Raw genomic sequence first — 24,062 nt, 5'->3', positions numbered from 1 at the left:
GTCTGGTGGATGCTGGGCTCTGTTACGCACAGGGTTCCAGTTGCATTTGCTGTTTCAGCTCCAGGAGAAGCAGCTTGTCAAGTGGCTTGAATTTAGCTCACTGCACCCTTTGCAAAAAAACAGTGATGTTAGAGTGCATGAGGAAAAGGGATGAGCGCAGGCTGGGGAGTACTGATCTCTTTGGCTTGCTTTGTGATAGGGTCGATACCACATTTTTGCAACTAGCTCCGTCTCTGTTGCTTATCTAGTCTAAGGTAGAGTCATAGTAGCACAGCCCAGTTGTGAAAAACACACATGAGCATGGCCAGGCTACCACTTGAAAGCAGAATTATGCTGACTGGAGAGACAGAGAGAGAGGAAGGCCCTTGTGATGATTGCCTCTATTAGATTGTCCACGTTGGTCTGTCTTTGAATCATAAATGATATTAGCTCACAGTTTGTAACGTTTCCCACTTCCAGCCAGCCTCCTTGCTATCTCTTCTGACTTCTGCCTCTGCCAGCTATGCCACCCTTGCTTTCAACACTGAGAGGTTTGGGAGAGTGCTGTCTGTGTGAGGGGAAAAAGGCACACAAATCTGTGTGTTGTCAACATACTGTCTGGCATTGCTGCCCGTACCACTTCATCATATTCCCTGGAGGTTTTGCATAGATATTAAGTAGGAGTGTTGGAAGAATTGAGCCCTGTGGCATTCTTCATGTCAAGGCTCAGGGAGAGGAGGAGCAGTTGCCTGTCAGGAGCCTTGTGGGATCTGCTGGAGGGATCGAGTATAGCCCGCTTGGTGCAGTTCTCTCAGCTCTTGCCAAGACATGCAGTTGGTCAGCAGTACCTCATCATCTGCAGTGTCACCGGCAGCTGATAGCTCAGGTAGCATCTGCATGACTTAGTCTCTGTCCATCATTGTGAGAAGGCCCAAGACTCCACGTGTGTTTTATTTCCAGGCTTATTCATGAATATCTCCAGCAGGAGAGGCCAGAATGTCTTCTGAAGCAGCGTCACATTGCTTTTTCCTACCACGCTTCCCAGATCTTGCTCAGTTTGAAACTGGATGGTTGTGTTGCTGAAGAACAATTTCTGATTTAAAATGTCTTTCAGTTTTCCTCAGTGTTTCTCCCAGTATCAAATGATCTGAAATGTAAGACTAGAGGCTAAAAGTATAGTAAATGAAAACTTGCTAGTCTTGGGGAGAACAAGTTCCACGTTTTTGATCAGCTGGGGACCACTGTAGACTTCCAAAGGAAGTCTGCTGCTTTCCGTTACATGATTAATCATTTCTTTCTGTGCTATCAGCTTTTTACTTGCCTAGTCATGTAATGAGCCGGGTTTGGGAGGAAAATGAAAGGGTCCTGGCCTCTGGAACCGGAGACAATCCAGATTCACACTCATAGTATTGGCTGAAAATGTAAGAGCTGCACTTAAGGAGGACTGGTCCTTCGTTGTATGAATTTTCCAGGGGTGGTGTGGGCCTGTAACCATGGTTGAGCTTGACTGGTTATATGTCTTAACTGAGTGTTCTTCTCTGGATCCTAATCTGAAAAGTGACAGGCAGCAGAGGAAGGGTGCACTAGGTTCTGCCCATTTTGTAGCTTTTTTAAAAGGTGTAGTGCACTCAAATAGCCTGGACTTTGCAGACGGGGTTGGAAAGAGGTGGTGGAGAGCCGCTCCGCTGCTTTCAGGGTCCATGAGGCTACCTCGTAGGCAGAAGGAACTCCCAGAGAAACAATCAGCTCAAAGTGAAGCGAAGCTCTAGGTCCTTGCTGCTGACTCGTAAGCTGCTCATAAACCAGGCCAATTCTTGTTGGCTTTGGTTTAAGGCATGCCTAGGCAGTGGGATGGCACTAGGTATGGTACACAAAAGCAGTAAGTCAGAGTCTGCTTGGAAATACTACAGTCTAGGCAGAGCAGGCAGACAAATGTTGAGAGAAAGTGAAGGGTTGTTCACTGACTTTGTTGTAAGCTGACCTGATTCTTTGTCAGAAAACCTCAGTTTCTTAACATATAACAGGACAGTGACCTAATGAAATTCACACAGTCTGCTTTTCCAGCCCAGTATACGCTTTTTCGCCAGTGACTACCTACAAAGTTGCATAGGACTCTACCAGCCTCACGTCACTGTCCCAGGACCCAGAGGAGTGCTGGTGCTTCAGGCATCCTTCAGCGTGCTCGCCCCACTCCTGCTGCACTTCAGCTGCTCCAAGCCTGCGGTTCAGTTTCAGTCCCACCCTTCTCCACCAAAACAGCCCCTAGCTCCTTCTGGAGCTATACCCCTCTTGAAAAGGGGCTGCTTATGTGCAGTCTTGCAGGAGATTTTAATAGTGTAGGCTGTTCTTTTCCAAGCCAGAGAGCTTTTATTAGTCAGGCAGAACTGGGTTATTTTAGTGTCCTCAGGCTGGAATATAGATGCGGAGCCTGCACGTCTCCCAGCAGTGTCACCTGTCCCGCCGGTCCCAAGCATCCAGGATATCACCTGAGGACCTGCACTGGCGGCCTGCACTCTTTCTGCACTGTGCTGATAACTTTATTCTGTATTTCCACTCGGGCTGTTTTCGGTATGGTTTGCCTCCCTTGACCGGCAGTTATTAATGTCAGCCCCTTGATTTTCCCCCAGTATTGTTGAAATCTATGCATATGCTGGTGATTTTGTATCGTTAATATAAATCCAGACAAGTCAGTGTGACCTTTCGCTCCCATGTCCAAAGGGAAGAATCGACCCTTGCAGTCGGTTGCTGCACAGCACTGAGTCATACATACTTTTCATAGAAATAATGCAGAAATTCCCCATAGTTTTTACAGATATTTTTTCAGGAGGTGAAGTGTAAGTCTTCCATGGCAACACAGCTTGGGAAAACTATGAAGCATATAGCACCAGATAATTAATCTTTCTGACATGTGATACACTTTTTACTATCAACGTAGTCTGTTTATTTTTTTTTCCCTTCGTGTGCTTCATTCAGTCAAACTCAGCTGATCTGTTTGAGTTTCTTTTGAACTCCTGTCCTCTCCAGTCTTATTCCTGCCTCGTGTGTTCTCCACTTCCATTGTAAATCCCCTGGGAGAGGGCTGGGTCTTATCCCACCTCTGTGACTTTACAGTGACCAGTGCATTAGTACCATGCTTTCCTTTTTTGCCTGGATTCTTTTAATACCTTCTGCTTTTCCTGCATAAGATAAAATATGCTGTGTTTGGATATGTAGCACCACACTGAAAACAAAGAAAAAAAAAGTATCTAACGTCCCTTAAAATATTAACTGAAATTTTGAATGATGGAGATTCACTCCAGTGAAGACTAATGATAAAACAAAACAACAAAGCTTCCAAAAGTAGTCGCAGGGAAGTAGCTGTTTTCCACTGGGATATGACTATCATAAGGAAATATAGTTTCTTTATCTTCCAATATTTGATTATTTGTTACTTAAAAAAAATCCATTCAAAATTAAAGTAAGGGCAAGCCCTTAAGGACCCAGTACTTCAATACTGGCCTTCCCAGTGAATACTTAGGGGTGGGTTTTTGATTGTGCTTGCTGTAGTGGATCCGAAGCAAGCTTTCCTAAAGTATGGCGGTGACTAAATGCTTCTCCTAAATTATAGTATTTCTTTAAGGCAAAAGGTGCATGTTTATAGTCTTTAAAATAAATATAACAAAACAGAGTACAAAATTGAGTGAAGAACGAATTTGACCATTAACTTGGCAGGTTCTGTGGTTGTTAAACACATTGGGATCCCCAAAACCCTTTTCTCCCACTTAGAAAAATCTGAATTTTAACTGTACATGCCACTTGATGGAGTCATCCTACTTGATAATGTTAAAGCCAAATATTTAACACGCAAAGATTTGTACTTATTTTTAGTCTTAGAAGAAGACGGAAGCTGTGGCCATCTCCAGCCAGATGTTATATCCGGGTTGCTGAGATGTATTGTTTTTGTCAATAAACTCCTTGGAGTTATTGAGCATCCCTGGATTAATGTAGGGGGAATCTGACTTAGCTCTGCGGAAGCTCAAGTGTTTGTGGAAAGAGCTGTTAATCTTTGATCAGCTGGAGTCTCCTTGTTACTGACTTTGATTACACAAGTGTACAACTTTAATTACAGCTTTTAATAAGCTTTCATTTTTTCCTAGCCACATTCTTTGTATAGTAGTGCGGCTTATCTTTTCCTTTCTCCTCTGTTCCCCTTCCCTTCCCCCCTGCCTTTGATGGAAAAAGTGGTTTGAGGTCATTGTGGGGGGCTCTGTGTCCAGAGACACCCCTCTGCAATGTCCCTGCCTGCAGCTCTGCCCTCTGCTCTCTTGTACAGCCAGAGCGCTCCCTCCTCCAGCTGCCCCGCAAAGAGCCCCCCTGCACCAGCTGCTGCCCAGGGCCTGGTGGTCAGTGGTGGGGGACAGGTCTGTGAGATGCCAGATTCACACTGACGCCTGCTGCTGCACGAAACAGCTGAGTGACCTTTAGAGAATCTGTGAAGCCAAAGGATGTACTGGCTCTTGGGTGTAACTCCTTCCTGTTGAGGACTGCCCAATTCTCCCCATTGGGGACGCTCTGAAATGCAGCAGCTGAAGTCAGTGGCTGAGAACAGCAGGAAGCTGGTGGGCTCAGCATCCACCCGTGATGCTTATTCTGCATCCAGAGCCTGGGTGCGCTGGACCACCTTTGTTCATTAGAGAAATGACCTGGTGGAAGCTTAGTGGAGCACTTAAAATTGTAAATAATTGAGATATGGCTTAAAACAAGCATAAGGAAATGCTTTTATTTACTTGAATTATTTTTTAGCCATGGAGCTCATTGCTTTACAATTCTTTAGGTGTGAAAAATAAAGGTGGGTTGAAGTCAGCTGGATAAATTCACAGAAGAAAGATTCATCAAGATCTCTTAAAACACAATGTAACCACCATTGGGTAGCCTGAGACTTAGGATAATTAAGTTCTGATTATCAGAAGTTAGAAGGAGGAACTAGAGATGCCTGCCTCTGTAGTTGTGTTCCTCAGTAAGCCTCTGTTATTGGCCCCTGCCAACAAGAGGATATTGGGCCAGTGCAGCCCATGGGGAAAGAGTATGGCTCCCACGGAAGTCATGAGGTGAAACTGAGGAGTGACTTAAAAGATGTGAGTCAGAAAAAAGACACAGTAAAGCAGCAATTTGCACCAATTTGACATTCAGAGGTGTGCAAAAGGAGTATAATTTTAAAATGCCAATTGTGTCTATGCAAGAGGGTAGCAGGGAAACAACTAACAGAACAGGGAAGGGAGCCTCTTTTATCTCTGTGCATGCATCCCTTCAGCTCCCTTGCTGTGCATGTTATACTCTTTTTGCACACTAATGAATATCAGAGTCAGAGCAAGTTATGCTATATATCATTCTACTCCTATTTTCTAATGAACTTACCCCTGATGGGTAGCTTTCCTAGCAATTCATGTCACGACTGAATTTCACCTTGACAATAGATCAAGAATGAGGTTGAGCAGCATGGCCCACCTACTTTGCAGTATTCCAGCATGACAGCTGCTTTGTGTCTTCAGGGTAGCTCTACTTTGATGCTTTTCCCTGTTTAGAAAAATTTGGAGGGAGGATTCTGGTAATCTCCAGCAGGCAGAGTTTTTAAACCTTTTCTCAAGGGAGTATGAAGATTCTACAGAATTTTTGAACAAATATTTATGAAACAAGTGGCATTGTCTTTAGGACCGTTCTTCCCACTGTGCTCCAGAACAAATAGTTTGCCATGCTGGATCTTACCAGCTGCTGTTGGTGCCTAAAGCCTGACTGTGGAAAACTCTGGAAGGGTAAAGACAAAACATCTGGTCTGACCACTGCAGACATGGCCCTAGCTGTTAATGTGTGTGTTTTTGTGCCTCAGAAGCATGCAATATGAAGATTGTGTCCTTTGCTCGTGTGGGTTCTTTGTCATCAGAAATGCTGGAGTGAAGTTCTTCTAAATTTGGCTGGCTTTCTGGTTGCTCAAAATATCCTGCAGGAGTTCCTATAGCGTAGAATTGAAATGACTGGTTTGCTAACTTGGCTGAACAAACTACAGGGAAAGAGAAACAATAGAATGAGGTCACCATGGTGTACATGTTGGCTGACCCTGGGTCATGGCCAGTGTGGTTGCACCCTTTGCTCATTCAGTATCTATGCCTACTGAAAAGATCTGTGTCTGCTTTCTGAGTCTTATCCTTTGATGACACTTTCTGCATGATCCGCTTCAGCAGTGTCATGTGTCAGCCAGCTTATTTCATGTGTTCAGAGAAAGTTTTTTCTGGTTGGTTCTTCATTTTTTTTTTAAACCATCCTCATGTCCCCTTTTTTCCTAGTCTTGTTTGAGGGAAGATGCAGTCTTCTTTAATCTCCGCCCTATCTCTTTTGGCAGACTTGGGGACCAGTTCTACAAAGAAGCGATTGAGCACTGTCGCAGCTACAACTCTCGGCTGTGTGCTGAACGGAGCGTCCGCCTTCCTTTCCTGGATTCGCAGACCGGTGTAGCTCAGAACAACTGCTACATCTGGATGGAGAAGCGGCATAGAGGACCAGGTTGGTAGCATTATGTCTGTGAATGCATGTGCATGTATGGAGGGCTGGCCACTGAACCCTCATGGGGTTTAATTAATAGGAACTCAAACCTGCTACAGGCCACACAGAAAGAGAAGCTGCCTAAACCTCTGTGCCTGCAGGGGATTTCCTTTGGTAACTGCAGAGAGCTGATCCTAATTATTCTCTCTCTACCCAAAGAAGTGCCTGACATGGTAGTTTCTAAGACTGTATCATTGTAGCTCTCTTAATGCTATTGATCCTACTCCGTAGCAGAAGGCACAATGCCCTGCTCTAAGCAGGACTGGAATTATCTTCAGGGTGGAGAGCTAGAAGTGGAAGACTCAGGTGAATGCTGAAAATCAGGGGTTATATTGGGAAGTATATACACTGGAGCTGAAATTCATGAGGGTCCAGTTACAGGAATGAATGTTGTTCTGATGATGAGAGATGTACGTATATCTTCTAGTTTTGATTTGGACAAGTTACTTGGATACCAGCTCCGGAGCCTTAGTTTCTTAAGTTGCAAAAAATAAATTGATATATGTCCTTAAAGAGCTTTGGCTAAGGTCTCTTCCAGAGCTCAGCAAAGCTGAAGGGAAAAGACCACCATCATTTTTGTACACTTTGGTCAGTCTTTCCTTTGTTAGAGTAAATCCGTCTGAAGTGCTTATTTGGAAGGTGAAGGACAATCACCAGTTTAAAGGCTGGAGATGTTACTTAGATAGAACTCCTCCTAAAACCCAGTGGAAATTTTGTTAGAGTATGGCTCAGTATCTGATCCACAGTTTGCACAGATTTTCTGACAACACCAAAATGGATTTCTGTTGTTTGTTTGTTTGTTTGTTTTCCAGTGCATACCAGAGAATCCAGGCAGGGAGGGGCTAGTGTGCATGTACACTGGAAGCACAGTGTACACATGTGCATATATATGTAGCGGTTCCTGTAAACTATACTGAAAAAAATGGAAAAAAAAAAAGCAACCAAACAAAAAATCCAGATCTGGTAACTGTGGGAAGGTGCAGGCTGCTGTTACCTCCTCCATCAGCCAGTTTGCAACAGCTGTAGTGGGAGGAACACAAAGGATATTTCCCTCCCCTCTTGTGGGCAGACTAAGAAAGCAATTGATGCCTCTGAAGAGTGCTTAGCTGAAACATTCCCTCTCCCTTTCCTAGGATTTACTGTGGGGCAGATCCTTGCACTGCTCCTAATCCTAAAGTGTCCAAAATAGATGTAGTATCTTGTCTTGCAATACGGCCAGAAAACTCTTTCGATAGTAAAATGCAGCCAGTTCTGGTGCAGGAGACAACAGGTGTTTTACCAGCATTAAAAATACCCTAAGAAGGTTTCAGCTGCCGCAACTATTTGGGTAATCTGGGACTGCTAAATGTGGTTTATGAGGTTCTGGGCTAACCCTTCTTTTGAAGGTTCCTTCATGACCACAGTTGCTTTTTGTTGTTGTTGTTTTTCTTCTTCTTCTTTTTTTTTTTTTTCATTTAAAAACTCTGCGTTCCTAAGAGATTATGCTTTGGCAAAGCTAGCTAGCTTTCTTTTTTTTTTTTTTTTTTTTTTTTTTGCTAATCAGTTTACCTATGTAATTTCTGTTCTTGTAGCATCTGGTTATGAGTGAGATACTGCTATTTTTATCCTTTTGAACTCAGTCATAAGCAAGAATACATCCACTATATGCACAAGTAATGTTTTGGCAAGAGCATCTGCTACAAAGGTGGGCACAGATAGTCTTGAATGGGTCTCATTGGTGTCTCTGCACTTGCAGAGGAAATCATCATAGAGGAGTTACAGCATCACACTAGGAACTGAGAGGTCTTAACACTTTGCTTTTCTCAGTCACTAGTTCTCTGGACTACCTTCAGCAAACTCACTGTGCAAATCTTTCTTTCCTCACTGCTAATACTGACCTGTTCTGCAGCTTCCCCTGCAAAAGAGAATCAGTGGCATTCCTCCTGCAGGGCTGCAGTGGGGACTAATGGTGGAACATTCTCCATAGAAAGTCTTAAGTGAATCAGGCCTCCTGCATCTGCTTCAGCCTCCAAATCTGACGCCTTTGTTATTTTGAATTAGAATAATCAGTGCGAAATGAAGCAGCCCTCCTCCCCCATATTTGCTCTGCTCTTTCTTGATTTTTATTAGCCCATTTAGTGCTCCCTTGGGTCTCTTTGCATCATCTATTTCTTGTAGTATCATTATGGTGGGTCAGACCATCCCTCTGTAGTTTTAGCATGCCTGTTTTCAGGCTGTACACAATGTGCTTATGTCCATACTGAACATCTCCAAAAATTCTCTGCCAACCACGTTGGTATCTGTCTTGTGTGCTGTGTTCACTGCCATTTACTATCTCTAACCTGAAAAAATGTTTAAAGACAAATGGCAAAGCTCCAGGACCTCTTTTCACTTACAGAGGGTTTGGAAAACAGAGGAGAGTCACGATCTCAGTGTGTTAACCTGGTTTCTCACTGTCCTCTTTGTTAAAGGAGTCAGAAAACTGCATCTCCTGATAAACAGTTCAGGGTTAATTTCACACAATACTGCACAGAACTCCCTCCCTCTTTTCCCCTCCTCCCCCAGCCTTTCACAGGAGCTTTGAGTTATGACTCTCCTACACTAATGAGATAAACAACATAACTCACTGCAGGTTCTGCTATTTCCTCTGTAAGCAAATGGTTGGAACCTTCTCTGGTTGCCCTATAAGGCACCAGAGGGAGAGACAGCTCAGTCAGGGCTGAAGACAGTAAGACCTGTATATGTGTTATTTCCATATGCACCAACTGTGTGGGGGCTAGATTGAAAGCGTTCAGAACAGACCCTTTTCTCATTGCTTCTCCTCTGTGTAAACGATCAAAGATGCACAATTTGTGTGAGCCAGCACAGTGACAGATGGGGGTCAAGATAGAGAACTGAAGATAGTATTTGATGGGTTTGGATCAAGTGGCGGTTCAATATCTCTCTCAAGTTCACTGGGTAGCTTCATATTAATGAGCAAGGGTATCGTGAATAGGAATAGAGAGCTTGCCTCAAGCGGTGTAGAGGTGCGTGTTGGAGGAACTTACGAGCCTATCTGCCATCTGCATGGGCTATATTCCCTCTAGGGAAGGGGCTTTCCCACCTCTGTTTCTTCAAGGATACCTGCTCTGTTTCTTGTTGGCCTCTCAGCAGTTGTGGTTGGCTTTCACTGTCCTGGCAGAATCCAGAATTGCTAATTCTTATGTGAATTCTCAATAATTGAACACACATTAACAGATACTCCGCCAAAACCACAATGGATCTTTGCTTCTCTTTGGCTGGGACAAACGTTCAAAGCTGTGGTGCCCATTTTATTCAAATGACTCCTCTATGGAGACCTGTTCAATGGAAGTCTGATCCTCTGTCCTATTTCTTTCATCTAGCAACCCCCCATTTGAATGTTATGAGCAAGGTCTTGCACAGGACCTACTGTTGAAGGGTGAGGCTTCTTGGCTCCACCTCTTTAATGACTCACATCAGAGCCAGGCAAAATCTACCCCATTATAATAGCAATTGTTTGCAGTGGTTAATGTTTGCAAAGTGTCATGAAGAAGTGTGTTAAGAACTGTAGAAGTACTGGTTATTCGTATTTTATTCATAAACCAGTCACGTGCCCCTTTCAAAAATATATCCTTCTTGTGGTGGGCATAATGCCCAGCAAGCTGTGCAGCAATGAAAGAAGGGTGTGAAAAGCCCCAGACCAGTAGTGCTTTGTGCCCCGGAACAGCCAGGACCTCTGTGAATACTCCATCACTCAGCCATACCTAGCTAGTACGTTGTAGATCCTCTGTTTATGCACCAAGACTGGGAAGCAGGTGGAAAGTGCTGGGGTCTGCACTGGCATTCCCAAAAGCAGAACTATTTCAAACCAAGAGCATACAGAATTTGATTAGCCCATTCCCTTGAGGTGAATAATTTTGTTGTGTCTTTTTTTTTTTTTTGCCTAGTAACTGGATATTTTTTATTATTATTATTGTTATTATTCTCATCTGGTTCAGTGAACCAGTTTTGTACCCGAGCTGCTATGCTCTCCTGGCTGTTTCAGAAGGGACGCCAGAGAGCACTTGGGCCATCCTGCTGTCCTCGAGCTGTTCTGCTTTACTAACACTGCCTTAATGATGTCCAGCTGTTCACTGTTGGTGCTATTTCAGATACGGTAATGCTACTCCTGTCCTCTCTCTTATGTGGTCTTACCTGTTTTCTAAGGGTATTGAGTCTGGAGCTTTAGTGATATTCTGTACCCCCTTCAAGACTAATAGCAACAGCAGAAGGACAGAAGAGTCAAAGCAGAAATGGTGGACAGAGAGGGCAGGGAAGCAGGGGAAGAGAATGACATTCTTCCAACGTTTCTGGGTCTTTTTGGGTATCAAGAGTAGCTGGGGCAGTTGAGGATACTTAGAAGCACTTGGCAGTGTGCTTCTGTGCCCCTAGTAGTAATGCATTCATGACACCCTGCTGCGTTTGCAGTACTAGAGAACAAAGCATAGCTTGAGCATTGGCTAAGGGGGGCTGCCAGGAGAGCCAGGGCAGCTCAGAAGCCAGCAATACCAAATGTGAATCAATGGAGCATGCAGCAATATAAACATTACTGCCATATCTCCTCCCTCATTCAGGATGTGGGCAAGAGGAAGGCAATAACCGGAATGAAGAATCTGTCTTTAAGCAAAAGTCCAGAATTTAGGCAAAAATGCAGAGTCCCAATAGCCAGACCTTATGGATCTTTGTTTGCTTCCACCCAGAAGACAAATTTTGTGAGCTGGTCTGCATATCAGGGCCTTATGATTTGTGTGTCGGAACTTCATCTCTTCTCTCCCAGGGGGCTTTCACTGCCTGTGGAGGAGGCATCGCCCCTGTGACCCAGGAGAGTCTGAAATTCTATTTACCCTGAAGAAATCACAAATTATTTATGTGCAGCTCTGGTTTCAGTGAGCTGAGTGAAGTGTATGAGTGAGACCTAGATTCTCTGTAGGCCTGATCCCAAGAGGTGCTTGGGATCCTCCAGAGCACTGGATGCCTGGAGTGCATAGTTCTGCCTCACAATTTGCAGGATTGAACCTTCTGACAATGAGATGCTGAAAGGACAAGAGCAAAGACGCTAGGGACAGTGCTTGTGGTTTACAAACTGAAATGTGATTATATTTTATTTTTTGCCTCTAATCTTCAGGCCTGGCCCCAGGTCAGCTGTACACGTACCCGGCACGTTGCTGGCGCAAAAAGAGGCGTTTGCATCCCCCTGAGGATTCCAGGCTGAAGCTGCTGGAAATTAAACCTGGTACGTATTTGTTTGCCTCTCTCTCTCCTGTGCTGCAGAGCAGCTGGCATACATGCAGACCTGGCATTTAGACCTTGGACTCCATCGTTGCCCCTCTCTATCCATTTCTCCTTGCATCTGTTGCATCTTATCTCAGTTTGCTGTAACAGTAACGACCAAGCTTTCTGTACTTAACTCACCCCTTGCAGAAATGTGCACAGCTTGTATTGGATGGAGTGGGAGCTGAATTTACCTTCTGCAGGGGTGAATCCCGGCATCTACAAGCAAATTTATAAGGATGTAAAGGATTTATTACTAACTACTGCCTCAGTCTGTTATTGATACATAATCTCACCCTGGCATCTGCTGCCTAATCTTTGTGAAGACTGCTGTGTGTAGAGAATAGTACACTGGTACGATTTTTTGTAAAGGGGCCAGAGGTGTGACCAGATTATGAACACCAAATACTAAAAATTGGTGAGGATATGCCACATTTGTATATGTGTGTATGCCTATATGTGTACCTATATGTACCCTCTTCTTTCATTGTTGTCCTTGATACTCTTCCCCCACAATTAAGCTATGTGAAGTGATGAGTCTGGATGCTGAGCGAGTGATTGCAAAGCAGATGTGGAGGAGCTGCAGCTGTCAGGTAGAGTGTAGTGCCGTGCATTCTTCCCTGCAGTTAGTAATAAAGGTTTGCTGTCTTTGTGGTCAGCTATTATGAGAAAGAGGGAGCACACACAGCTGTATGTGATTTTTAAGAGGCGAGACACTGCTAGTATAAAAAGTACAGAAGAAAACCCCAAAATGTAAATTAAGAATATTTTAAAAAACAAAAGTAAACCTGTTTGACGGAATGAGATGTCTGGGAACTGAGCTATACTCAGCAATACTGATGTAAACTCAGAGGCAAAATTCTCATTGATTTTGGTAGAAACAGGTTTTTGAAGGCTCCCTATCTTCAAGACAGCAGACATCAACAGGCTATTGTACAAGAGGAAGAGATGCCTGTAACCACTCAGCTGGGGTGCAGACCAAGGACAAAGTTTCAGGCAGCAGATAGAACCAGACCTCGTGGCAGAGTCAGTCAGAAAGAACTGTTGAAATCAGTCAGTTTACTCTGACATCAGGAGTCTGGACTTGAGGAAGAGGATGGTGTTAGTCCATAGAAATCTCTGCCACAGACCTTCTGATGTTCCAAAAACTGTTGTGCCTTGGTTGTTTAGTAAGGTAAAGCAGTAATGTAGAGTTTGATGCTTCTTTGTTTGCATTATGCTTCTTTGCTGTACTCACTGAATGCCAAATTAGTGCATCCTACATGCCACAGGGCATGAAAGGCAATTACCACAAAGTTATCAGATAAAGAGACCTCAGCATGTCTGTCTCTGTGTTGTTTTCCCTGCTATAAACATCTCTTCTGCATCTCAGGAGTGCTACTTTTGTTGCATTGCCAGTGGCAGCCAAATAAGGCAAGTTATATTGCTCTGCCATTTAAATCTATTTTCCAACCAATTTCTATCTAGTGATTAACTTTCCTTATCAGTTACACCACGAAATAATTTCACTCCATCTGTGCGTATCTGGAATAGACTCACTAGCAAAAAATGGGATTTTTCCCTTCTTGGATTTAAAAGTATAAAAGCCATGGAAAACGTTGGAATTTCATTTAAAGGTAGCTTTTGATGATTTTAGAAAAAGATAGTTTAGGTTATTTGCAACATGGACAGTAGAAATACTGTTCGTTTTTGGTGAAAAATGCTACGGTAAAGCCTAGTGCTGAACCTAGGAATCCACCTCATGCTGTCTTCTTTGTTCTGCAGTTAAACATTAGGTGTCTGTGTGGGGCACAGATATGGCAGTTTAAGATCCCTTGAGAAGTACTGAGACGACAACCATAGAACATATAAAATAAACTTGGAAAAGTTCTAATTTAAATATATCATAGTTTCACTACACCTAGCTCTTGGAGATCCTACTCAGGGCTTCAAGCTGTTCTCAGTAGCTAGCTACTGTCTGCCATGCTTGTGCTGGCTTAATATGCAAGTAGCTGATTTTTATATAAGAGTCTATTGAGTTGGTTATATGTTATACAATATATGCAAGCAGTACAATTCTACAACATCAAATTAGGGTTAAATCTTATTATGTTTTACTTTTGCTAATTTCTTAGAAATACTTTAATAAAACTGCCACTGCAACAGCACAGAAGGGGATCTTAGCTCCAAAAGTTTCCAATCCAGCAGTTAGTGGGATCAATACAAGAGGGTTTCAATGCTTGCTTGGGCTTTTGGAGTGGCTTATTATACAGATAAATTGTGTCCAGAAGTTCAAGACTTCTACATCATTTTGGGGATACCAAAACAAAAATCCTAGGGCTATGTAAGTTACAGCTAGTCAGCAGCTGGTCAGTAAGTAGAATCAAACTATTGTCTTGCTAGCAACTTAAGGGTGTTATAAATCATTTAGCAATAATACAGCATTTATAGCTGTAACCCACTTTTGCAGTGTTGGTACCTTGCAGCTGTAGGTAGTACATGGTCCAGCTCAGTGCGTGAGAGTTTCATATTTGGTAATACCAAAAATTAATGAAGAAAATGTCTCAACATTTTCTGTTTCCAAGAGATTGTGTTCCAACATAGTATCATGTTTTTTGTAAGATGCAAGTCCACTATAATATTTTTCTTGGGGTCAGTTGCTGCTTGCTTCTTAATAGAACATGCTGCTTTTACTGTCTTGGTCTGTTGCTCTTATTTGTGAAGTGTTCCATTTTAAGAATAGTTACAGGTAAAGTTGTAAAGATCAGAACAGTGGAATGGAGGTTGCTGATGCAGCCTTTAGATGTCCATTTTTCTCTGCCACTGTACTCTGAGTTAAGTGCATGGATTGCCCTAGTAAAGTTTTTTGTTCAAGGGTCTAGCAGTTTTCATGTTAGTACTATTTCTAAGCATCCTCTATCCCATTCCAATAGATATGTGGTAGAAATAAAGGATCACCAAAGCTTACTTATGATAACTGCCTCAGAGACAATTCAGTCAATATTATTACCAGACCTTTATGAATTACACTAAGTATTCCTGACATTTAATTTCACATAGACTGGTCTTCATCTTTCAGTGGTACATTCATATCATCACAACCAAGCATTATGCCTCAAGAACAGCCAAGTTTTCATCATTGCGTAGGATATGATCTGTTACATGAATCATTGTAGTGTAGCAGCCAAGACTCCTATGAACAGTGGTATAGATTTGAAGCAAATTCCCAGTCATGGGCAATATATTGATATCATGGTCATACTATGATTTTCTAGGTAGAGTGTTAAAGTTATTAGGTGTTGATACTTCCATGATGTTCATGAAACTGGACTTCTGCCTTGTTCTGTTCAACTAATTATGGGCAAGCCTGCCTCCCTACAAAGCTGGGCAGTGGTATTTGCATGGGGTTTCCCTGTGGAGCAATGGAAGGACTGGAAGCTGGTCATGTTTCCACACTCACTCCTTATCTGGCTGTTTTCCTTCTAACCAGTAAAAGAGGAAGAGCAGAGCAGAGCTCCTGTGCATGGGAGGTCTGTGAGTCTGGGAATGGGTGTGAGAGAGAGTTGGGCTGGACTGCGGAGCTTTTTATTCTACAGGAAAGGGAGAAGGAGAATTTCCCCCAACTCTCCTACCAGCACATTGAATTGCAGGTGTCACAAAGGCAAGCAGTAGGGTTTTGGCCTTCAGTAATATCAGAGCAGCTGGAAAGATGAGGGTTAGAAATGGAAGAGAGATTACACCCTGATTACACCCAAGTACCCTTGAAATCTTAATTGCTCCCTGTGCAGTCTGCTTGGTGGTTTTGTGGTGGTACTGCGTGATAGCATGTTTCTGCGTTGGGTCAGGCATCAATATTGTGAAAGCAGTATTACCTACAGTAAACCCCGCTGACAATTAGGTATTACAGAAGCTTTGCAGCTATGTGGATGAGAACAGATAGGATGCCTATGGCCAAAAACTCTGGTGGAATTTAAATTGGTAGTGTCCCACTTCAAATTTACAAGATGGCTAAATATAGATACGTACATAAAATACACACAGAGCTTTCAAGTATTTCACGTGCTATGTAAGTGTAAAGAATATGACTGGAAAGTTCTTGTCTCAGTTCACTGCTGTCCTTTGGTTTTGAACTGAAAGGCGACAGCGAGGCCTCAGATTTGGCAGCCTTCCCACCCATTTGGTGGGTATGGAGTACAGTTTGTGTGTGCTGCCACTCTGGTAAGAATGGGCTGTGCTAGAGTTTGTTCTGTTACTTATCTCTGGGCAGTCTAGTGTTCAGCTGACTACAGAAATGGCTTTTGTTTTGTTTTGTTACCAGCTTTGAAGCGGTAAAAATAAACAAAAGTATTATTTTTCATTTGCTATGATGGACCATGGTAGAATTGTTCAAGGCAAGTGCCAATATCAGATTTTTAGATGGCCCTTAAACAATGCCTGATCTGTCTGTAATCTGACATATGGAACAGACCACTGTGATTGTGATTGTGAACAAATGAATGGAGTCCTTACAGATAAGCTATTATCTCTCCAAAGCATCTTGACTTACCTTGTAGAGACTGTGTCTGATTGCACAAAGTACGGTATTTATCCTGGGAAGTGCTGAGTGCCCCCAGCTCTTGGGGATGATGTTCAGCATATCCACGGAAATCAGTGTTCTTTAGGATGGGGCACTTCACCAAGATAAACTTAAGATGAAATTAAAAAGCAAAGGACAGAATTAGCATTAGTATCACTTATATGATAGCATCTAGAGACTCAAGCAACTTGTTAGACCACTATCCTGGGGATCATTGTGAAGTCTCCTTATACTATCTGCTATAGTCTCGTGTTGTAGCACATATCACAGCCCAAATATGTAAAATATATAATGGAATTCCTTCTATTCCAAAACGGAGAAACAAGTGACAAAGACAGTAAATTATCTGTATGAAGGTCTGATCAGAGACTTGTGGTAGAGCTGGAAATTGAACCCAAGAACACAAAGAACTCAGTTCTCCCGAGTTCCATATTCTTTTTTCTTTCCCTGGTTGGTATGTCTAGTGTTACTCAAAGATATTAGACCCTAAAAATTATTCAAAACACTAATTTAATGAGAATTTCTTTTTAGCATTTTTGTAAAACAGGCCAATTCATATTGTCTAGTTTCACTTTTGATTTCAGCCATTTTGTACACAATCACGTTTCTTGTTCAGTACTACAAGACAGCAGTGTTGTTTCTCTATGGACTCCGTATGGAAATACATATTTTTTTTTCTTAACAAAAAGTTTTGCTCTACTGTTTAACACATATGGAAACTTCTCTGTGATTAAGAGAAAAATTGCTTTCTGTTGTAATAGGAAGCTGTGCCTATGGTCCCTCTTTGATATCTATGAAGATTGTCTTAGGTTCAAAACTGGCAGGATAATTCTGGTGCCAAACGAGTACTTCTGTAAAATTTAGATGAATTGGATAAGATATTCCTGAAGGGTCTATAATAGCAGTATATCAACTGTTCAGGCTTTGGACAGGCTTCTGCATATCTGACTTTACCAAATATATTTCCATGGGGAACTGATTTTATTATTTTTTATTACTTTTTTATTATTTTTTTTATTATTATTATTTTCCATGGCTTATATAAACATTTGCTATGATGAAACCTAAATTTGGGGCAGATGTGACATGAACAGACAGCAGATAGGAGCAACTTCTATTGCCTGATGACTTGGTCTAGATTCCTCGTGTAAGACGGTTTCATTGCCTGATACCAGCTTCTGTGTCCTTTGCTGTCTTCCCGTCAAACTCTTGGAATTAAAATGTTTTTGAAAATCTGTTTTTTATTCAAGTACTTCTGCTTTCTTAAGTACTTTGGCTTTTAAAATAACCCTGCCCATCTTTTATAATATATTCTTTAGTACTTTAAAATATTGCTGAATTTAGGATTTTCTTTTCCCTTCTCACATAGTTATTCCTGATTCCACCTGCTAGATGTTTAGTTGTGGTAGGACTGGAAATGGGCTCTGCCTATGACTGCTTCTGTATTCAGGCATCTGCACATGCAGATAGTGCTTCAAGGCCAGCAGAGGGAGCATTGAATAGTGTGTTTTTTTTGCAAGGGCAGGGCCTGACTCTGGTTCGCATAACTGAAGTAAGTCAGGAGTTACCTCTGCAGAAATGAATGGAGCTCTGTGGGTGTAAAATTAGGGGAGGAGGGGGACTGAGCCTACTGCATGAGTCAACCTTTAAGAAATTTTCTTCTGTGGCAGGAATAGGCTATTTTTAACTCATTTTTTAGAAATGGGATTTGATTTTTTGTAGGTGGTGCCAAAGCAACAGTTGTGTGCTGTATTTAGGTCACGTGTTAGGCAAACATTAGGTGAAATATCAAATAACTTAACCTTACAAAGTGTGGACAATGATGATCTTCATATTTGAAGAAGTCGCATAACCCATGTCAAAGAATTTTACAGAGCAATTCCCACATGTATTTTGGTACAAATAGAGCAGATCTCATTTTCATCCGCTCCCATCAGTCCTTATTTTTGGCACCTCATGTAGAAGAAAACAAAAAATACTTAACTTTTTGTAGCAGGGACAGTGGATAAAGTTCATTTCTCAATCGATGTGTTACAGCGCACGTCTGCACAATGGCAGTGCTGAATCCTGGGGTTGGTGTAACATGTACCTATATATGTCACACGTCTGTATCACTTTGGAACAAACCAAAGCTTTATGTTGTGAATCCAAATCTTGGAGTGGGGATTCTGGAAGGTGGTTTATTGATGTTGTTTTTAAATTAGGGTTAGATAAGAAATTTCAATATGTAAGAGAAAGGGAACATTTATCATGGCTTTAGGAATCCCTAAACACTCTTTTTTTTTTTTTTTTTCCCCTATCATTTCTTTAGCAAATTGGGAACTTGTCATGAAAATGGGGAGAAAATTCATTTTTAACCACCTCTAGCTTTTATTTATACTAAAGTAAATACTGCTTTCTGCTGGGCTTTTTTTTTTTTTTTTGGCTTCTTATCCAGCAAAGTACCTAAGTATTGTCCTAAATTTAAGTAGGTGTTTATTCATCAGATAAGCCTGCAGCTTACAGATGAGTCCATCAATGCTACCATCAAAACAGTAGGCTCCAATTCTCCACTAATCTTGCCTTCAGATTGTTCACAGCAGGACATGGCAGCACAGGAAAGAGTGGCCTTTACACATTGAGCTATGACTCAGGTTAGAAAAAGTAACTTTCTCTCACCAAGAAAAAAAAAACATAAGTGTAGGATCTTCTTCTGAATCTGTTTCTTCCTTTTACACACACATATATAACCAGACTCTATTCCATCCTAACCAGACGCTATTCATCCACCACCCTTAAATTCTTCCTACAATGGGGACTTTTTGCAGTCTGAATCTCTGGTCAGATAAAGTTTGCTTTCCTTTTCTCATGTGGCACTAAGAAAACCAGAGAACCTGTCCCTTTCTGCATGTACTCACTGACACTGAATCACAATGTAGAAGTCCTGCAGTGAAATATCTTTGTCCCATTACCAGGCTACAGTAGAGATGCCAACCTCTGCATTTAATGATCTGCCACACTATCACATAATTATATTGCCTGTGTGCCATACAAGACTACACAGCACAAGGCCAATGGAATATTTCTTTTTCTCTCTGCTTCTCAGTCTGTAAAATGGAGGTGCTAAAACGCTTACTCAATTTGTCTATCTCAGAGAAGTGCCTAACTGTTAGTTAATAAATCTTTTTAGAGAGCTTGGGAGGAGTAGGGGAGTATCTTTAAATAAAAAGGAATGTCTGAATAAAGTCTGACACTTGCCAAGACTTTAAAGTGCTGGTTTAAACATTTTGGCCATCATCATGTAGCCTTGCAAAAGTGACATGAAAGTATATCAACTCTGATGCAAAACCTGGACTTATCTGCCCCATGGTGGCCAAGACAACAAGTAATTTATTACACACCCATTTATACAAATAGAGAGACTCAACATAGGTGAGTCGTTGGGTCGGATTTCATAAGGCTAGCAGAGCAGCGTAAACTTTAGAAAGATATCTGAAGTTTTGCACAGTGTAACTAACTCTTCTTGCTTCATTTTGGCCCCTGACACGCTGGCCTTCTGTATTCCCTGTGTAACTGCCATGGCCGACAGGGCTGTGGCAACTTCTAACTCCTCCTTTAGTTCGTATAGCGTCCGTGCTGGGTATTGTTACGTGTGCTAAGGTGCAAATTCTTAGACTAATTCAGTTCAGTCGGCTCAAGGATAAAAGGAAACATGTATTTTCTCCCAGATGGGATTACATGATTTCACAGGTATGGAAATAAAACACACTCCTTTCTAGAAAAGCAAATAATTTTCTATAAATAGTCTAGTCAAGAAAACAAAAACATTGCTTCTGCTGCTCCACTCCCGTCATGCTAGTAGAATTTACAGGATTAACTTTGTGTAAATAGTTTCTCTTCCATTTGTGGGATCTGGAACAGGTCACTACAAGTATTTTATACGCACAATTTTACCATGAGAACTGTGTTGGTTAGCTAAGATTGCTCATATGAATCACCTGGGTTTACTCTTGGTTCTTGTGTGGCTGAGCCAGTCTGCATAACTGGGAGAAAGCTGCTTGCAAAAGCCACTGTGCTTTGGAATCTCTCTGGATTTTGATCAAAAGCCTATTGAAGCCAAACCCCGCTGGCTCTCGTGGTCAAACTAAAGCAGAAGTAGCAACTAAACAAGATAAAGCAGTTTTGGAAACTGTTAATTTTTTCTCTTTCTGAGCTCTCCAGGTCTTGTCCCTGAGAAAGAGGATGTAGACTGCATGTACAGCAACCCTCCCCCCCGGCCCCAACACACACCAGGCTGTTGTAATTTCAGAAGCCATGCAGCCACCTGGAGGTGACTTTTCCACTGGCATGTAGTCTCAGCTGTATTTAATGTACATGTGAAAGTGGAGTTATGGTGACTTTGAAGCCAGGCCATTTTGAGAATGATCTGGGGCAACTGTATCACTGTAGTAGGCCATTAAATCAAAGGAATGAGTTGTGCTGATGAACTCATCAGAGCCTCTGCAATGTGTCTGTAGGTCGTCTCCTGAGACTTGATCTGCAAGATATGAGGAAAGCTTGGAGGGCTCAGGCAGCTGAGACGGTATTGGCTTGAAATACCTGAGGCTGCTTGGGTGGTTGCTTGCTGGTGTTCTTACCACCCTTTCTGTGTTATCCAGTCCATTGTTTTGTTCTTTCCCTGTTCTTCATTACTCTGTCTTTGACCTACGTCTGGCTGCTAGGAAGCATCTTTGAGAAGAGGTTTTTCAACATGTGCCTCCTAAGCTGCCAAGGCCTGACTGTGAATGCAATGTCTCTAGGAGACATTATTCCTACTGGAGAGGTAAAGTGCTGTGGAATATATCCCCTTTCTATGAAGTTAACATTGATGCCTGTACGTAACCATTAGAACTATTTATTGCTGAAATCAACAGCTTTTAACATTGAAAGGTGGGCTGAGGATGGGATTCTCCTCTTCGAGAAAAGGTGGCTTTGAGAGATTGCGTCAGTGCTCCCCGAGCGGGCCTTGGGGGGCCAAGGAGTGGGTTGTCAAAGCAGTCCCCCCTGGGCTTGTTAGGAGGAAGGAGTAAGGGAACTCCTGGGAAAGTGCCAAGGGACGGTGTATGGGGGAACAACTGGAACCTGGCGGTTTTGTTTTCCCCAAGGCACAAATTGTCTGCTCTCCAGCAAAGGGGAGGGGCAGCTGAGAAGCAGCCCTGTAGAAGTTTTGCAACTAAAACTGAGCCTGAGCAGCTTTGGCAGCAAACCTCCTGGCGCTTTTCTTGGTGTAAGCAGTACCAATTCCTTAAAAAGAGTAAGCTGTATTGGCAAAAGTGTTTTTGTAAAGCACAAGAATAGTTTAGGTGCAAGTGCTGGACACAGGATCCTAGAAAATAGCTATCTTTTCTCTAATGCAATGCTTCTGTTTTGTATGTTCGTGTGAGTAATCCTTGGAGTTCTTTGGTAATCACATGAATAAGGGTTTATAGGATCAAGTCCCCAGGGCTTAGTCTTCTAAGATGCCAAGCTGTCTATCCCCGGACAAGGAAAGCACCTGAGCTTGGGCTTTAAGAACGAGTGATCTTTTTGTAATTAATGGGACATGTCACATGCTTAAAATTAAATCCACGTGTAAAGGACTTGGTTGGACCAGACTTGCAGGTTTGGTACTGAGCATCTTGCAAGATAGAGCCCCATAAAATCACCAAGCTACTAGATTAACCATTTAGGAGAACTTTTGCACCATTTTATACAAGAAAATAGTAATAAAAAAGAACAAAGAGGTTATGGAATGTCATTGCATTCAAAATAATATTGGTAAAAATCTTTTATTCAATTTTATTGTTCTTCTGACACATAGAAAATTAAATTGTTTTGTAGTCTGAAATATAAAATTTATAGCAGGTGATATTTTTCTGGTGCATATATAAAGGAAAGAGCAGTAAATGTTAATATAAAGTCCGGTATGAAATCTTACAAGCCAAGCTTTACAGATTTGCTGAGAGTAGAATGAAGAGTGTGATGGCTTCCTCTCTCCCGTCCTCGTACCTTCCACCATCTTTCCTGGTTGGTGTTTTGTCCGTCATTCCCATTCTTATGTAAGCATTTTACCCCCTTGTAAATCACCATTGTATATCTGAGAGGTATTAAGTATGTTTTTACTGAATTTCAATTCATTTCAGTATTCATTGCATTTTGTGTTTGATTGTCTAATAAACCACAGATATTTTATGCTTTAGAATTCGGACACCACTGGTGTTTGCCATGGAGTCCATTCCCAATAATAAACTCCTTGGGGGAAGGAGAGTCAATGCAATATGTGTTTGGTGGGGAATAAAGTACAGAAGAGATTTATATGGCTTTTCTATGCAACCTCTTCCAGACCAGAGATCTCACTTAGGATGCACTTGGAGCGTGATTCCCCTTAAACTAACAAGGTGACTTAGGGCCAGTACCTTAGCTGTTGTAGGTGGATGCAGTTCCCTAAAGACTACAGTGAGCAGCAATTTCCATCAGCTGAAGCTGTAGTTCTTGATGTAGGAGAAGGGATGAAAACTTCACTCATGATGCACTTCTGAATGCATGTAATTGCCCTCGGGAAGTATGGAGTGGATGTCTTAGAAACACACATGGTCGTGATTAATATCCTATGCATGTCCTCCAACGCTGAGGAGAAAATTCTTTTGTTCATGGCCTAAAATAAACAGCATTGCATGATGGGAATAAAAGACAAATTTTCAAAGATGGGACATTCAGTTAGTGCACTAAAACTACATTTAAACACTAAACAAGTGGCTCATTTCTTTGTATTTTTAAGATATGCTGAATACTTTTATCTTCTCACGATATCCTTGGTGCAGTGCCTGTGAATGACAGTTGCAGATAGGTGCTACTCTGACAAAGTGAAGTTCATAGCTCTAGGACTTCTCAGAGTGATGTTACCTTTGTAAACGATGGGTACGTCTGCCATGCAATGCTCATTGCCTAAGTGAGATAGTGGCACGGCAGGAGAACTGGCGATGCGGAGGCTGTATCTGTGAGCAATGCTATAGACCAGGACAGTATCAGCAAACAAAGAAACTAGTAACTAAATAGGAAGGAGTCAGGATTAAGTGCTTTATGTCTCTGAAGCTGCTATACCAGGGATGGCACTATAAATATACTTATAGTATATTCTTCCAGGGAGCTTTCTTTTTATATCTAAATGGGAAAAATCATCATAATAATAAAAAAATAGCCTCTGTCTGCTAAAGATGATGCCCAAGTACATCTGAACTCTCAGCAAGTGCTACAGATGGAACCAGAGTGCATCCAACTTTCTTGTTTTGGCTTTCAATCCTGAATCTTAATTAGTTCCCTACTGCTTTAGTACATGTACAACATTTTAATAGTCATAAGGACTCACTCCAATCCACTTTGCCATTTCCACAATTCACTCTTTCATACCAGTAGCAACCTCCCCTCCCCATTTTAGGAACAGCGTAAAGAAAACTAAATAGCCAAGCGTGTAGCTGTAGATTGATGAGGTTGTCACACCATTCTCCTCACCGTTTTCTTCCGACCTGCACTGTGCTCTAATAGATGGATGATTGCTGGGGGAGGGAGAGAGTTAGCAAATCCCACAGCCAGATGTTCAGGGATGGACAGAGCGACCTTCTCAAGGAACCCAGAGGAGTGTAACCGTGTCCTTCTGAGGGAGAAGGACACT

The 24,062-nt window shown here is 42.1% G+C and overlaps 1 protein-coding gene across 7 annotated transcripts in view; it reads left to right on the top strand.

The window, feature by feature from the left end:
* DPF3 (double PHD fingers 3) overlaps positions 1–24,062 on the top strand; it is a 170,847-nt gene that overhangs the window by 60,822 nt on the left and 85,963 nt on the right. For all 7 annotated transcript variants that reach the window (XR_013952333.1, XR_013952334.1, XM_080596064.1 and 4 more), the window contains 2 exons: positions 6,353–6,513; positions 11,696–11,803. Coding sequence is in view for 4 of the 7 variants with exons in the window: in XM_080596064.1 (XP_080452190.1) it covers positions 6,353–6,513; positions 11,696–11,803 (269 nt within the window). In the remaining 3 variants the exon portion in view is untranslated. Of the gene's footprint in view, positions 1–6,352; positions 6,514–11,695; positions 11,804–24,062 lie in introns of those variants that run through there.

This window comes from Anser brachyrhynchus (assembly GCF_964034855.1).
Source record: "Anser brachyrhynchus genome assembly, chromosome: 5".
Lineage (NCBI taxonomy): Eukaryota > Metazoa > Chordata > Aves > Anseriformes > Anatidae > Anser > Anser brachyrhynchus.
This window is presented reverse-complemented; position numbering and strand designations above follow the sequence as displayed.